General features: G+C 42.7%; 1 protein-coding gene across 1 annotated transcript in view; it reads right to left on the bottom strand.

The window, feature by feature from the left end:
* Window positions 1-18,135, bottom strand: part of LOC146714003 (uncharacterized) — a 28,540-nt gene extending 10,405 nt beyond the window's left edge. The window contains exons 1-3 of the mRNA XM_085439474.1: window positions 18,130-18,135; window positions 17,505-18,044; window positions 8,511-8,611 (exon numbers count right to left, since the gene is read on the bottom strand). Of these exons, the coding sequence (XP_085295600.1) occupies window positions 8,511-8,611; window positions 17,505-18,044; window positions 18,130-18,135 (647 nt within the window). The remainder of the gene's footprint in view (window positions 1-8,510; window positions 8,612-17,504; window positions 18,045-18,129) is intronic.

Here is an 18,135-nt window from a genome sequence, read left to right as displayed (position 1 = left end):
GTATTGCAGTTATCCTTCTATGTTCTAGTTTCCCTCAGCATGTATCACCTGGACAGTCACGCCAGTGAAGCTTAAGACCCTTAATGAACCGAACATCCACTCAAAAGAAGCACAGATATGTAATATGTATAAAATAGTTATAACTGCATCTGGAATACAAGGTTAATATGATAACAGTACGCATAAACATCTTAAGGCCATCTTAAAGCTATCTCTTACATTGTTAAAGCAATGATCATACTGCAGATTATATTGTGCTGGTAAAATACTTTTGTTCATCCCCACAATTAACTCTGTTTTCTCTGTTGTATAGAGGCATTTGGTGTAACTTGGGTGAGATTACTTTTATGACCGGCAGGAAGTCACGTACGCAGAGACACACACACAGGGCTTAAACTGCTACACTCACACATCCACACGCACACTCACTCACGTGCACTCACACATACACACAGGTACGCGCATACAGTCACTCACGTGGACTCACATAGACACACGGGTACGTGCACACGCAGGCGCTCACGTGCTCGTGCATACACACAGACACACAGAGTTTGCAGCACACCATGGGGGTTTTATGATGGGGTCACTTCTATAAAGCTAGCTGTAACAGACAAAGGAGTGAAGATCTGCAGAGGGACACCGGCCTGGCACGTCTTCCCTTCTAGAAGAAAGGAAGACGTGCCAGTTCTACGCCCGTTTATTTATTTGCTTAAATAAAGATGAATAAAGTTTTTGTGAAAATGACTACTGGGTCCGGTGCCATCTCTGGATGCCCGAGGAATAAAAAGAACGGGGTGAAACTGATTTCCCAACAAGATATAGATGTGTTTGTCATACCATGCCATACCATATATCAGTAAGAGAAGATACGACCTCTTCCCATGACCCTAGGATCTGAGTGTGTATGTCAGAGCACTCTGGAATGCACACAAAGTCTTTGCAGACTACTGAGGATCAGACCCCTATCAATATGACATCGACTATAAACTCTAAGCATATATGAGTAAATATTTCTAAGCATAAATGACAATCAACAATATAAACCTGACAGCCTAAATTCCTCTTGCTTTGTTATAGACTCTTGTAGCCGGTCTGGCCTTAACCCTTTAAAGCCAGTCGGAGCGGGCACGCTCTGTTTTGCGTAACTATTTTTAAATCCCGGTAGCTCTGCAACCAATAATTTTTTTTGCATATGAAACCGGAGGAGTTGTACTTACATCTTATGCCATCAGCTTGTCCTCGGTCACGGTTTCCTTCCACATAAAGCTTTGCGAAAACTGCATAAAAAGCACTTGCAGCAACAAAAACATAATATTCCAGAAACACGCTTTGCTGATCCGATCAGCTGTTCATAACACTTCCTACGTTGGAATAGACGTCAGCGCGAACTTTTGCATGTCCACTGTTCTGTCCTCACTAGATGTGGGCGTGATTTCGCTTATCCAGTTTGACAGACAGTGAACAGAATGAGAAGAAGAGAATGCTTTGAACTGAGATTCTTCTTTACTTCGATCTGCATCTCCAGTTTACAGGCCATGTTACTGAGGCTTCTTATACATGGTATCCTTTATCCATTTTCATTACTCTCCTTTCTCTTTTCTTTTTGTAAAACTAAATAAACACAAAACAGATAATTACCTTCTCATTCACTGAACATACATAATGTACTAATTGAAACTTAGTTTTCATGACAACCAGCAAAAAACATAAATCTTAAGGTTGCCTAAATTAAACATAAACATCACCTTCAGTTAACTAGCATTATTGATCATAGCAAGTTAGCAAACACATGCTAATATACAGTCGCTAGCACACAAGTAGCTTTACAAATGAGTAATGACCACACAGCTGAAATAGTAAATCAGTATATGCACATTACACATGCATCACAAATCAGATAGTTAAGGTTATAGTATGTAATGAAAACTTACAGGCATGCGTGGGCAAAAGTTTCACCTCCACTGAGCACTTGTAGCAAACTAGCTGGGCATAACAACTTCCCAAGTACCAACTGTGGCCACAAGAGGGTGCCAAATCATACAAACAAAAGCATATTACCACATTAAAGTTATACCAACACATCCACCATTACCTGCCCAAAACCGGAAGTGACGTCATTTTTGCGGAAATGTAGTTTTTTTTTTTTTTTACCATCAGGGCCTCATGAGCCTATACTGGTGTTTTTAAAAGTTATCTTTGACTTTATGACTTTCTGTGTCGTCTCTGGGATGCTTAGAACTCATATTGCACTGCTGGAAATAGTTTATTGTGATGCATATGCTGCTTTTTTGCAAATTTGCAGTATAATATTTATTTTCGTTTTTCCTGCAGTTTCCCACATTAAAATCGGTGTATTTCAAAAATAAAACTATGAAGACACTCAAAATAAATTTCCTATGGTAGGAAAATATTTTGTGCAACTTTTTTTTTTTTTTTTTTTTTTTTATAGTTTTGAGGGATAAGCCTCTTAAATTTCTGTAACTAGAAATATATGTTAAAAAAGCAAAAACGATTTTCAATTTTTTTGTAGTTTATTGCACTTTTTTGTAATTTATGTAATTACTATGGACTTAATGCATACATATTATTAAAATCTGGGCTATAATGGTTGTATTGATGTATAGCAACTTGAAATGCTCCCAAAAATGGCTCCACAGCATGTAAAAATATAAAGTAAGCTCTGGCGGACTTGGTTCTATGGTAGGTCTTAAAGGGTTAAACTCTGATTGCTGTTAGTTCTCTGCGCTGTGTTGTGCGAATGACCAGAGGAGTCAGCTCTCACTTTGCCAGCTGGGCGGATTTATTCTCCCATAACTGTTTAAATTAAAAACAAAACAGTACAGCGACTTCACTTTACTCGACTTCTGCATGAACACCTCTCCTCAGCGGGGCCTCTAGGCGACTGAGGTGCAACATCACAACAAATCTAATTAACAAATAACAAATGTATTTATAATCATATATAACAAATGAAAATCCATTGCATTGTGACCATGTAGTGACAATTACCTCATCAACAAAATTATACTTTAGGGAGATCATTTACCAGTGGCAATTTTACATATTTTTTTAGTTACATATATTTAACAGTAAGTTGAAAAGTTGAAACATGAGAAGCCACCTGCATGCTCCTATGCTCTCATCCAATGAATGTAGAAAACATGGACGACGCGACCCCGCCTCCTTCCATTGTGCAAAAATGAAGCCAAAATATCCCGCTTGTGGAGGCTGCCATCTTGCTTTTTTGGAGCCAGAGTCTGTATCCCAATTCAGGGTCTGCAGCCTTAAAGGCTGCATTTTAAGGCCGATTACGTCACAGCGGCGCGCCGAAGGCTGTCCCAATTCAAAGGCTGCTCGAAATGCAGCCCTCAAATGCGTCCTTCATTTTCCTGAATTTTAAGGCTGTGGCAGTGTAGACTTCGTGGCCCAACATATCCCACAATTCATAGCGCGGCAGTCGGTGTGGATAATTTTGCTGCAGACGGCAGAAGCGGAGCGGCCGAAGAGTAAACTGTGAAAAGTAAGTACTGACTATGATGTCACTTATTTATGTGCAAATGTTCAATAATGACGAACATTAAAACATTACTGTTGGCCACATGTCGGCAAAGTTATTTGCTATTAGCGATGTTCAGCTTTTACTTGCTTTTAAAGCCTTTCAAATATAATAATACAATAGTTGACCTTAATCTTACACAGAATGTGATGATTTTATGGATAATTAAAGTCAGTCATATATCCACAAACACAACAAGCTGAAAGTCAGTGATGCTGCTCGGTTTGCAGTCCTGAATATCACGGCACAAGCAGGATTCACTGCACTGTTAATGTTAGCTATGTTACATTGCTGCCTCTGTTCGGTGGTGTCGAGCCAAACGGACTTTAACGTGTGTTTGAACGAGCTGACGGTTCACTCGTTAAGCTGAAAGAAAGATGCTTTAATCACAGGAGTCACACATGTGTCCACTGCACCATCTGGGAACTCTTCTTGTTTAGCACTCGTAATAACACAAACACTAAATCCTCCTTCTCCTGTGCTGTTGTGTAGCACTGTATACACCTGAGACTGTCACCTGTCTGTCTGTCCTGCTCTCTCTCTCTGTTTCTTTCTCTCTGATTGTGGAATAAAAGTATGAACATGTATTTATAAGTTACACTTGTGGTTGAATCCTGCAGCTTATCACACATTTGATTTCCATGTGTGACAACTGCAAGTGTCCAGAGTGAGGACAGACTGAGGGACCCACTGCTGCACATCATCTGTGAGGCTTTGCACCCCTGATGATCCACCAGGACAAACTCAGGAGTGTGTGAGGAAGAGGAAGAGGAAGAGCCAGCAGCAGCTGACAGATGGAGAGAATAGACAGACTGTTCCCTGTTTGTGAAGGACTGCTAGAATAGTTTAACATAACTGTCTGTCCTGAATCAGTCTTATTAGGTAATGTTCAAATAATGTGATCATTCCAGTGTTTTCAGTGTGGGAGAAAGTACTCAGGGCCTTCAAGTTACACACTATGAAAGGCAGCAACAAGTTTAACATTCAGAAACCTAAAGTATGTATCAGCAGCAGAATGGACCTAAAAATAAATGTTTGTTTCAGTTCTATGAAGCTTTGAGTATTTTGGATTAGTAGTACTGCTGTGTTTGTTGCATCATATTGCTGTAATTGTTTATATGCTTTATATATTCTGAGGTAAGTTGATCTATAGTGTTACATCATATTCTATAAGGATGTTATGTGTTTGTATACTTTCTGCCCAGTTTGACCCATTTAGCAGAAGTCAGCCTGTTTAAGGCTCTGATATCTATTCTGTATGACTTAAAGCAGTTATGACATGGTCTGATTTTCTCACCCAATAAAGGAATATTTCATATATCTGTCACGGTCTGGCTGGGGCAGACCGTATGTGTTGCAGAGGAGGACTCAAACTCAGACCAAAACGTAGTGTGGATAAACAAAACAAGCCGTTTATTGTAGAGATGGCACGATACCACTTTTTTATGTCCAATACCGATATCATAAATTTGGATATCTGCCGATACCGATATGAATCCGATATAGTGTTTTTTTTAATCAACAAAACTGTTTTTTAAATATCTTGCTGCATTTTGTATAAGTTCATACTCAAGTTTAAAACAACAACTACACTAAAGCTATTCTGTTATACCTGTATGCAAAAAAAATATTTCATAGTTCAGCAATACTGATCAATCTAATAAACTTAAACCTAGACCATCCTCCCTATTCTGGTATTTTAAAGAGTACTTAGCATAAATATTAAGCAACCTAACTAATAGGGTTCCAACTCCCAGCAACAACAAAAATAAATAAATAAAAAATAGGGAACCACCCCTCACGCTCCACCTCATGATGCTTAATCGACGTAATCAACTTTAATTTGATGCAGTGTGAAAAAAAATGTACAGAAATCAATTATTTTTCAAGAAATATTAAATAGATTCAACATCTTTCTTCAACAAAATTGCAGACTGCACAGATGGTACCTTCCCAAAGGAAAAAGTACTATAGCTTACTAGGGTATATATATTAGACTTAATAGTTACTATATACAGTAATGGACTTCTATTCATTTTACATCAAATTAAAACTTTGGGTGTCAGATAATTATTTATTAAAAGCTAGACATTTTAAATGAGAATAAGAAAGAAAAGTATGTCTTTGTGCCCCCTTTTCCCTGTTAATGCCCTATCGGCCCCCCTGGCTAAACTTTGCTAGATCCGCCCCTGCACAGTTACCAGCGTCAGCTGTAGAAAAAGATCCTGGAGTAGAAAGTAATATTAAATACATTCTAACAACAGCTGATCAAGCTTAAACGTGCTGCTGTTGTTCAGCCGCTGGTTTCCTCTTTCTGGTGCAAAGTGGGCCAAAAGCAAACAAGAGAGACGGACTCGCGACAGAAAAGCCGATCAGCTGATCGTTAAGCAGTTTCATGATTGAAGTAGCAGCAGGAGAGGCAGTCGCTTGTTAAGCTTAACACAGGAATGCTTTACAAACATTCAGAGATGGACTTACACACTTGCTTTACTTTTCTCGGGATAACTTTGTCGGAGATGAAATGCCGGGTTGCTAGCGAAGCTCCAAATGCTATCCAGACCACCGACAGGTCCCGCATGCCACAGCCGCTCTATCACGTGATGCATACTGCTCCGACGTGCTAACGTTCTGAGGTGAGTTACGGCGTGTTGCAAGATTTGTGAGGTGCTTTCGTGATATTTAATGGATCGGATTACATTTTTTATTTTTCTCCGATATCCGATCCAGTAATTTAGGTCAGTATCGGACCGATACCGATACGTAATATCGGATCGGTCCATCTCTAGTTTATTGAGGCTAGCAATGAGGGTAAAAATAATCGGGCATCGGTGAAAACTAAACAATAACCTAAACTGGGTGAACTAATAACAAAACATGAAAAACCTTAACCATAGTGAACTGACATGGGTACCTGGGGATGAGACATGGATGAGCAGACGACCTGACAACAAATGACTGAAAGCACACGGACTAAATACACACAGGATGATGAGGGAAGTGGGAACACATGGGGAAACAGCTGGCACACATGAACATAATGACGTCACCGTGGGAGAGTAAAACTGAACACGATGAACACAGAAACACCAGACCTCTTCACAATAAAACAGGAAACATAAAGAGACATAGACATGACAACCCGAACTTGACAACGTAAGACACGGACATGAAACGCATGAAGAGCAGGGGAGATTTAACATAGTTGGAAACACGAGGGGGAAATAATAAGAACTAGAAACACCTAGGCATGATAACAAATGAACTTAGGAAACCTGACGGGCTTACATAAACTAAAACTCAAAACGCTGGGTCAACAGACCCAGGATCATGACAATATCAGTCTACTCTTCATTCTATCAGAAACAGTTATCACAGCTCGTACATTTTCTTTTTACACATATATGTAAGCATTGAGCCACATTTAGTAATGCCAACATACTGAAGGAATAACATTTGTCTCTTATATATAATACATCTATATATACACTGTCAAAGATACTTGAGTGTCTTTGAGTGAAGATTTAAGGTGATAGGACATATAAATAACTGCAACTTGAATCTTTACTGAAGCTCAGTGTTTGACACAGAGTTCACTCACATGTGCTGTACCAGTGTACCTGCACATATGATGTGACAATAGAAGTGATTTGATTTGAGAGTTCAAACTCACTGCTGTAATAACTTATAATGATTAATATAATAACGATAATATTGGCCATATCATATTTACACTGACTTTAGTCTCATGAACAACATTAACTAATTGTTATTTACTAGCTAATCTTAAATGACTGTTCAGTACAGATATGAAGCCCAACAATCATGTTTTACAGTCCTGTGGTCTCAGCCCCAGATACTTATTATTGTGGACTTCAGGAAGCACACAGCCCCACTCCCCCCCATCATCCTGACTGACACCCCCATCACCTCTGTGGACTCATTCCGCTTCCTGGGTACCACCATCACCCAGGACCTGAAGTGGGAGCCCACCATCACCTCCGTCATTAAGAAAGCCCAGCAGAGCATGTACTTCCTGAGGCAGCTGAAGAAATTCAACCTGCCAACACGGACAATGATGCAATTCTACACTGCAATCATCGAGTCCATCCTCACCTCCTCCGTCACCGTGTGGTACGCTGGAGCCACTATCAGGGACAAACAGAGACTGCAGCGTGTTGTGCGCTCTGCTGAGAAGGTGATTGGCTGCAGACTCCCATCTCTGCAGGACCTGTACACCCCCAGGACACTGGGGTGTGCAGCTCGGATCTCAGCTGACTCTTCTCACCCTGGACACAGTCGGTTTGACCTGCTCCCCTCAGGCAGGAGGCTCCGGTCCATTCGCACCAGAACCTCTCGCCATAAGAACAGTTTTTTCCCCTCTGCTGTTGAACACATGAACAATAACCGTATGACTGTTCCCACCACTAACACATGACCCTACGCTGTGTTCACTGCATCATTCCATGTTTGGCACTGATCACCACCTGCACTCATGTATATATCATGTATATATCTATCTATCTACTTAGCACTTTTAATTCTTATTCTCATTTTTATTTTCATGTCTATTTAAGCGTAATTTATAACAGTATTTATAACAGTATGTTTGCACTGAAGCACCGCAGCAATTTCCTAATGTTGTAAACCCGCTCAACATTTGGCAATAAAACCCTTTCTGATTCTGATTCTGATTAAATCACACAAAGCTCGTGTAGAAACAAACAAACAAATGAACAAAATATGTTCTCCTTCATTTCTGTCAAACACGTGTTTCCAGCTATCATGGTTGCTAGGCAACCTGGGCAGCGCGACGGAGGGTAGACCGTCCCATTTCACAAGCCTCACACTTCCGGCCTTAGCGCTCTTTGAGTACGCCGCCCTTCAGGACCGTTGAGGCTGTGTACTTTAAGGCTGCAGACCCTGAATTGGGATACAGCCATACTCTCCATACCTGAGAGTGTCCAGTCTCAGGCCTGGATCCTTCAGTCGAGCCGACAGCAGCTTCATTCCTGAGTGTCCTGGATAATTGTATCTCAGGTCCAGCTCTTTCAGCTGGGAGGGGTTGGAGCTCAGGGCTGAGGCCAGAGAAGTACTGCCTTCCTGTGTGATCAGACAGCCTGACAGACTGCAGACACACAAAACAACAATCCGTCTGTTATCCATCTCTATGGCAGCATAACTAAGGGATGGTTCAGGGTCACCTGATCCAGCTCTAACTATATGCTTTATCAAAAAGGAAAGTTTGAAGCTGATCTTCAATGTAGAGAGGGTGTCTGTCTCCTGAACTCAAACTGGGAGCTGCTTCCACACCAAGTCCAACATAGGCATGTCATGTATTTGTATTGTGTACTTCCTTTTTGTAAGAAACCCCACACACACAAGCCACACAGCCACAAGAATCAATCAAGAATAAAGAATAAAGTGCCTCAAACCGAACCTTAAGCTCCTTATTCCACACGCTGGGATCATTTGGCCTTCAGTGGTATTCTGGCTGACACACCGGAGTGACCGGAGTGTTAAAGACTAAATCGGACACACCAGTGTCATCCCTGAAATCTCCACTACATTTAATTGGCGATCGTGGCTCAAGAGTTGGGAGTTCGCCTTGTAATCGGAAGGTTGCTGGTTCAAGCCCCAGCTTGGACAGTCTCGGTCGTTGTGTCCTTGGGCAAGACACTTCACCCGTTGGTGGTGGTCAGAGGGCCCGGTGGCGCCAGTGTCCGGCAGCCTCGCCTCTGTCAGTGCGCCCCAGGGTGGCTATGGCTACACATTCACCAGTGTGTGTGAATGTGTGTGTGAATGGGTGGATGACTGGATATGTAAAGCGCTTTGGGGTCCTTAGGGACTAGTAAAGCCATTTAATTGTCCTTCAGCTTGTGGCTGCAGTTAGCTGGTCTGCTAGTTAACCAGTGTGCTAGTTAACCGGTTCGCTAGTCAGCTGGTGTGCTGACCAGCGAACCAGTAGGTTACAAGATGAGCTTGTCTGTCTGATGAGCCAGCTCTCTCTGTCCTGGTCGTTGTGTCCTTGGGCAAGACACTTCACCTACCGCCTATTGGTGTTGGCCAGAGGCGCCGATGGCGCGATATGGCAGCCTCGCTTCTGTCAGTCTGCCGCAGGGCAGCTGTGGCTACAACTGTAGCTGCCCCCACCAGTGTGTGAATGTGAGAGTGAATGAATAGTGGAATTGTAAAGGGTCTTTGAGGGTTTGAAAAGTGCTATATACAGTGGGGCAAAAAAGTATTTAGTCAGCCACCGATTGTGCAAGTTCCCCCACTTAAAATGATGACAGAGGTCAGTAATTTGCGCCAGAGGTACACTTCAACTGTGAGAGACAGAATGTGAAAAAAAAATCCATGAATTCACATGGTAGGATTTGTAAAGAATTTATTCGTAAATTAGGGTGGAAAATAAGTATTTGGTCACCTCAAACAAGGAAAATCTCTGGCTCTCACAGACCTGTAACGTCTTCTGTAAGAAGCTTTTCTGTCCCCCACTCGTTACCTGTATGAATGGCACCTGTTTGAACTCATCATCTGTATATAAGACACCTGTCCACAGCCTCAAACAGTCAGACTCCAAACTCCGCCATGGCCAAGACCAAAGAGCTTTCGAAGGACACCAGGAAAAGTACTGTAGACCTGCACCAGACTGGGAAGAGTGAATCTACAATAGGCAAGCAGCTCGGTGTGAAAAAATCAACTGTGGGAGCAATCATCAGAAAATGGAAGACATAATATGACCACTGATAACCTCCCTCGATCTGGGGCTCCACGCAAGATCTCATCCCGTGGGGTCAAAATGATCATGAGAACGGTGAGCAAAGATCCCAGAACCACACGGGGGGACCTGGTGAATGACCTGCAGAGAGCTGGGACCAAAGTAACAAAGGTCACCATCAGTAACACACTACAACGGCAGGGAATCAAATCCCGCAGTGCCAGACGTGTTCCGCTGCTGAAGCCAGTGCATGTCCAGGCCCGTCTGAAGTTTGCCAGAGAGCACATGGATGATACAGCAGAGGATTGGGAGAATGTCATGTGGTCAGATGAAACCAAAGTAGAACTTTTTGGTATAAACTCATTTGGAGGAAGAAGAATACTGAGTTGCATCCCAAGAACATCATACCTACTGTGAAGCATGTGGGTGGAAACATCATGCTATGGGGCTGTTTTTCTGCCAAGGGGACAGGACGACTGATCCGTGTTAAGGACAGAATGAATGGGGCCATGTATCGTGAGATTTTGAGCCAAAACCTCCTTCCATCAGTGAGAACTTTGAAGATGAAACGAGGCTGGGTCTTCCAACATGACAATGATCCAAAACACACCGGGCAACAAAGGAGTGGCTCCGTAAGAAACATTTGAAAGTCCTGGAGTGGCCTAGCCAGTCTCCAGACCTCAACCCCATAGAAAATCTGTGGCGGGAGTTGAAAGTCCATGTTGCTCGGCGACAGCCCCCAAAATATCACTGCTCTCGAGAAGATCTGCATGGAGGAATGGGCCAAAATACCAGCTACTGTGTGTGCAAACTTGGTAAAGACCTATAGTAAATGTTTGACCTCTGTTATTGCCAACAAAGGTTATGTTACAAAGTATTGAGTTGTATTTTTGTTATTGACCAAATACTTATTTTCCACCCTGATTTACGAATAAATTACAAATCCTACCATGTGGATTCATGGATTTTTTTTTCACATTCTGTCTCTCACAGTTGAAGTGTACCTCTGGTGCAAATTACTGACCTCTGTCATCATTTTAGGTGGGGGAACTTGCACAATCGGTGGCTGACTAAATACTTTTTTGCCCCACTGTATTCTTGACTGACAATAATGATAACTGCAAGATTTGGTTGATGAACATGGCGCTTGTGTTCAGCTTGGCTGCTGTTGCTGCTGAGTGTGTTTGTCAACTGCTTCAGTATATTGTTTTTTATCTTGTCATCTCATCTGTTGTATATTATGAAGGTTTATTTGCTACTCGGATCTACAGTTCACATATATTGTTGAGTATCAAACTATGTATGGAAAAAACTTTTGACAGCTGGTAGAGCTACCACAAGGCTTTCCCTCCTCCATTTGTCTGCCCTCCTCCCTCTCCCGACTACCTGTACCTGTTCTTCGCTCCAAGCAGAATCCCAGGAGCAAGAACAAATGGTAAGGAGATCGTCTAGAAGGGTTGGTAGGTCTGGTGTCCGGGCTAAAAGGAAATGGACCCGACAGAGAGGATTTCTTCCGCTCCATGTTAGAGAACATCTCCGGTATCTGGTACTGGTTCCCCTCCAGGACGCTGGTAATGCCGATCGGTTATCACCTACCCGGTTTTTCGCCACGGGCGAACAGAACGATTACCTCGATCGGCGTCAATTCTGGAAATGCGGAATTTTTTTCACCTTAGCCTGGTATTCTACAAGACCACAGTTCCACAGCTAGGGGTACCGGGAGACTACGTCCTCATTCCAGGTGTCTGCTGTCAATTCCCCATCAGTCAGCTGTTGATGACGTCAGACTGTCACCTCTGCTTCAGATCGCTCTCCTAAACGCTCGCTCTACAGCCAATAAATCATTTGTACTGAATGACTTTTTTTTAGCAGTAATAGTCTGGACTTCATGTTTCTCATGGAATCTTGGCAGCCGGAGAATGAATGTATCCACCTTAATGAGCTCTGCCTGGTCGGCTGTCGCTTCATCGGGACTCCGCGTTTGGACCGTCGTGGTGGTGGTGGTCTGGTCACTGATAGGTTTGTAGCTTGAACCCATCCGCTGGAACGTTGAAGGCAATATAATTACACTGCAAAGCAAGACACAAGTAGGCAAGCTTCTTCATGTTTCTTGTGCACGGGAGAGAACCGGACAGGCACCGTTCCTTCGCTTGACCCCAGTTGCTCTCGTCCGTTCTCCCGTACCACTGTTCTTTTATTGAGGTTACATGAATATGCATAAGTTCATTAACATATGACGTCTACATACACACAAAGAGTACCTTGCCTGTGTGTGTGTGTGTGTGTGTGTGTGTGTGTGTGTGTGTGTGTGTGTGTGGTGCTGATCAAAGGGTCAAACATCCTTGGTCAGGAAGAGGGTAGCCTCCCCCTCACCCTAGATGGTTCATCCTAGATAACACGGTGAGGAAGTCCTGCAGTTCATCTAAACAAAGAGCACTTAGACTAGAACAGACGCAACTACGTTAATCCTACCATAAAATAATAAGACACGGTATGACCTCTCATGCTCCCAAAGTGCTGTCTAATACACACAAAGTTTGCAGACTATCAAGGATCAAAACCTCTACCAATCTACAACTAATTACAAAACTCTAAGCATATATAAATAAATATTTCTAAGCATAAATGACAATCAACAATACAAATCTAAAATTTTCCCCCCTTTTTGACCTTTATGCTTGAAAAGTTCCCAGGTATGAATACCTCATGTCTGACAGTTTCAATGCAAACATTTTTATACTCAGCATATGTCAAATCACCCTAAATTACTGAAAAGGTACACAGTTCAACAAATGTATTAGCAGTTATCCCATTCATTGAGCTCATCTCATGGCAAACTGCATCTTACGAGCAAACAAAGAAATTGTTAATTTAATAGTGAAAATAAGAAGATAACATTTTCAAAAACATCTCAGCTTGGTGGTGCTTCCTCCGGGTGTGCAAATCACATGTCTCTCCCTGCAGAGTGGTTTAAGCTCTGCAGGGCGTCATGAATGTCTCTTCCAGTTGTTTCCATCACTGTCCATAGGACCAGAGTCCAAATGTATGTAGAATAAACATTCAAACATACCAGTTAGTTTTGTTGTTCGTCAACATGGGTCTCAGCTATTTCCAAGCTGCAGACCTCTCAGCACTCCAGTTTTATGGCCTCTTACCAGCCCCCATCACCTGACTTCAGACCTTCGTCTTGTGAGGGGGATATTTATGACTCTGCCATTGTCCACGCTCTGCAGAAAAAGCTCTCTGTGGAAAGGGTGCTGGGTTCCGTCATCTTACTGCTGTTATGATCCCAGCAGCCTTCAGAGTGTCATCGTATGCACAATACAGTGGCACAGCGTTAGGTGATGTTCATAGGAAACTGCTGTTATCACCACCATAGCTTCTGGTTCCTGTGCTTTTCACAGAATCATGATGTCATCCTCGAACTGCTTCTACGCTGTCGATGGAGCCCTCATCCCTCGAGTTTTCATATCCCAACGCTGCTGAAGATTTAAGGCAGGGCACGTCGTACACCTTAATTGTCTTTCTCAGCGTCAATATTGAATCTTTCATTTTATTTAAAATCTTGCTGTGGGAAGTCTCCTCTTGATCTCCTGGAAGCTCAGTAGCACAGCTCTCTGTGTGATGTCTGCTGTGCTGAAGATGATCTCTGATCCTCCTGAAGCCTCTCTCCTGGCCTCAGCTCCCATCCTGTGGACGATCCTCTCAGGCACTCCTTCTCATAATGCATAGTCCTGATTTTGGGCCTGCTGGATCTGTCTCTCTTAGGTGAGAGTTGTCATGTGTCCATCTCCTCTGCCTTCCTCCTGGTTCAGCTGTTTCCGGCACCAGCTGGGGTCCTATAAGGATGAGCGTCGTAGTCAAGGTAACCAAGAGGGTCCTCGTCGCACACAGGTCCGTCACGCCTCGCACTTGGTTGCCCTAGAGTTGATCAGAGGCTGGAGGTTGAAGTGCGAGCTTACCCTACGGGGGCTCAATCAGCACTCCCCCCTCACCACTGAAACAACCAAGTGTGAGATTTCTCTATTGTGCTGTCTTGAGGGTGCCGGGGTTTCCTGGGACCTCGACCTCTTGCAGTGGCTCTGATAAATCCAGGAGGGTCTCTCGCTATTTTGCAGGCAGTTAAAATGGTCCTTGCTGTGGCTCCAAGGTCTGATCTCATGATGGGCCCCAACCAGCTTGACCTTTGACCTCAACCACTGCCTGGTCCTGTCAGCTATGCGCTTCTCACTGGGCCTCTGAAGATTTCTCAGGAGATTACTGCTGCACCTGTATTTCCTTGCTAGGAAGACAAACTATTTGGAGAGTATGTCAACAATCATCAAACCACATTCTTTAGTTCAGTGAACTTCACTTATAGGCCATCAAAGCCTCATCTGAACATGGGTGCACCACTTGCATAGGTTTAATATTTGTAAATAAAACGGCTAATCACACAAATCACTGCAACAATAATAAAAAACATTGTTTAATGTTAATCCTTGGACCCCTCCTCTTGACGCATGGACACATCCATGCGTCAACTCACCAAACCTGGATTCCAGTCTTAAAGAAAAAGATTAGCTAGATCATATCCCAGGCAACATCAGGGCATCTCCTCCCCTGGAGCAGCACCACCCTGGACCTATAATCCTGCAATGAAAATGTTAGTGTGTTTTGCATATTAAGTTTGCTTAACACCTGGCTCTCCCAGGAGCCTGCATACACACCATCATGGCCTGGAAAACAAGATCTGGAAGTAAAATCAAACTTCATACCTGTAAACAATTGTATCATAAGAACAAGAAGCATTCAACATCAGCAAGACAAGTGTCATGTGCAGGTTTTCTCAAATCAGTAAACTACAATTATTTTCATAAGTCGCCTCAGACATGGATCATCCCATGTACTCAGGCAACATTAATGTAATCGGTGACTGCTCTTAAGCAAAGTCACTCCACTCATATATTATTTATGGGCTCAAAAGTGGCCAGCTAATGAGCCCATATTAACTATTCCATAACACCGCATCTCTTATTTGCTTGTCTCATGTCACTTGTCCGCTTCTGCTGAATCTTGTACATGCAGTCTCAAAAAACAAACATTAGCAACACACATTGATTATCCTGGTGGGCAGGCGTCGGCCATCCACATTCCAGAGGTGCCATAAAGACACCATAAAGTTAGCCATCCCTAGCTGTGGAAAGAAGTAACACCAGTTCTCAACACAGGAAATTTCACACATGTTATTCACATTATCAAAGTAACCTTCACATTTTCCCATCAACACAATGCAACAGCATCACCACTCATAACCTGTAAACACAGTTTTCCTCACACATAAACCCAGAAATCCTGTAGTAGGAAAAAACATCAACCAGTTGTCCTGGTATAAATCGCATCATCAATTCACATGAAGAACTGGCATGCTGTAAGAAAAGAAAATGCAAATATTAGCGCTTGCGCAGGCGTATGCATACTTTGTCACAGTTATCTCTGTGAGCAACTCAAGCCTATGAATAACACACCTGATAAAGAAAATGGCATTTAAAAGGTTAAATCATCATGCAACCTCGAGTGTTGCTGTCATCTTTCTGCTCCTGTAAAAGGAAACACATGGGTTCATCTGCACCTTTGTCAGGTGGGGGTTAGCTTCACACAATCATGTTCAGTCAGTCAGTCAGTTATTTTAAAATTCTTACTCATTCACTCAGTGGTTCCTTCTTTTGCTAATTGTGGAAATTATCATCGCATTCGTTTCCACGCTCAGCAAAACGACGTTATTTCAAAAAGAAAAATTATTTAGACTGGATTTCCTCGTTGAATCCTTTTTGGGGGGGACTCTCATTTCCTAATTGTCCCAAATAAGTGGCTTTCTCCTGAACCCATTTTAAATGTGGAGAAACTCACTTGCAACAATTTTCTTGACGACGTGTAACGCTTTTAATTCCCGACTTGCAGATCTGCTCAAAGAAAAGAAATTCACAAGCAAAAATCAGTACTTGTTCAAAAATGAAAAATAAAAAATAACAGAGATTATCAAACCAAACTCTCAGTGCACTGTGAAAGTATCAAAATAAAAAGGCCTTGTTAAGTCATGACACAAACTCCTCATCATCTTCACAACAGGAGAAGAATCATCAGCTAGATTCACTCCAAACCAACCATCAACTGCACAACACACAACATAACCCTAATGTCATATTAGCTATGAGTTTAATCACCCGGTCTGTGCTCTTCACTCATTTAAGCCACAGATCTATTTTATTCAATTTTTCCTTTTTCCCTTCATCATAAAACATGTGACATGCTGTCATGCACTTCACAAAAGACGTTTGTTCTGATGTATTCAGAGTTGTGTATCTAAATACAGGATTCACTCGCACATCAAAACAGGAAACTCAGTGTTTTAGAGTCTCCACTCAACATACAACAACTCCAACACATCTCATTCACTCGTGCTAGAATTCAGTCACCTTTCATTAATCTAAGACCGATCAACTAATTTGAATCAGCTATTAACCCACTAGGATGACAGGACGACAGAAATGCATGTTCAAAATGTTATCACTAAAAGAGAATTTCCCTCATACAGTAAATTTAGTAGTAAACTTGAGCTGCATCAATCAAGCAGGAAGCTTCTCCCAATTTACTATATTAACAACTAAATTTATTGTCTGATCACTGGTTGGTCAAACCAGGATCTTTTTTCCCCACAAAAGTTAAACTGCTGTCCTGCAACCTAGAGAGTCAATTTTTTTTTATTGGATAAATTCAGTATTTGAGAACAAGTGTCTGCTAAATTGACACTATTTTAACACTGATGAAAGATAACAAGCTAATTTTCATTACATGTGTTTGTGTTATTAGGCAGGTTTAATGCATGTCTGTGGAGCTGCATATCCAGCAGAGCATGTTCTTAAAGCTGCCTTTCCTACACACTTCTCTGCTATTATTTAATCATTTCTTAACTAATGTGCTATGAGTCCACTGGTCTTTGCATCACACGAGGTGACTTGGACAAGATGATAAACAGACTCACACGCTTAAGATGTTGTCTAATCTTCATAAGCTCTCTTGTGTTTGTGTTAGTAGGGTTAATGCATGTTTTGTGTGATTCTGTATATGTTTGTATATGTTTCAGACTCCTTCACAATTTTCCAACTTAAGCAGTCAGTTTTCTTTTCCCCAAGTTTGCTAACCCAAATTTTGATTTCCCACATTTAATAACAAAATTTGTGTTCTCACCACTCTCACTATTGTCCTCTGCCACTTCAATAGTCCAATAGCAGGCAGTTTCTCCTTCAGCTTTGTCCTGTCCCTCCTCTGATGCGGTTGACTTTGTGCTAGTGTCTGAAGTGCTGCCGCTGCCTTCTTGGGCGACTTCTTAGCAGCTGCTGCCGGTTTCTTGGCTTTGGCCGCGGCGGGCTTCTTGGCTTTGCTCTCAGTAGCCTTGTTCATCTTGAAGGATCCGGAGGCCCCGGTGCCCTTGGTCTGCACCAGAGTGCCCTTCGCCACCAGGCTCTTGATGGCGGTCTTGACACGGGCCTTGTTCTTGTCCACATCGTAGCCTCCGGCAGCCAGAGCCTTCTTGAGAGCGGCCACGGACAGGCCGTTGCGCTCCTTGGAAGCGGCCACGGCTTTCACAATCAGCTCGCCCACGCTGAGGCTGACCTTCTTGGGCTTGGAAGTCATCGTCTTCTTCTTCTTGGCCTGAACCTCGGTGCAGGGCGTGTTTATGATGGAGCCTTTCCCACCACAGCGCTGGCACGTTGAAAGGGTCCATTTCTTTCATGTCGCTAGCCAGCATGCTAGCCGCATGTGGCTTGCCCGAGTCACTCAGTCCTTTTTGAGCATTTCAACATGCTGCCACCGCCAT

Source organism: Copadichromis virginalis, linkage group LG3 (genome assembly GCF_057382275.1).
Source record: "Copadichromis virginalis isolate Kocher_CV1m ecotype Utaka linkage group LG3, C_Virginalis_male_GT1.1, whole genome shotgun sequence".
NCBI lineage: Eukaryota > Metazoa > Chordata > Actinopteri > Cichliformes > Cichlidae > Copadichromis > Copadichromis virginalis.
Note: the sequence above shows the minus strand (reverse complement) of the source record. Positions and strands in the feature narration are given on the sequence as shown.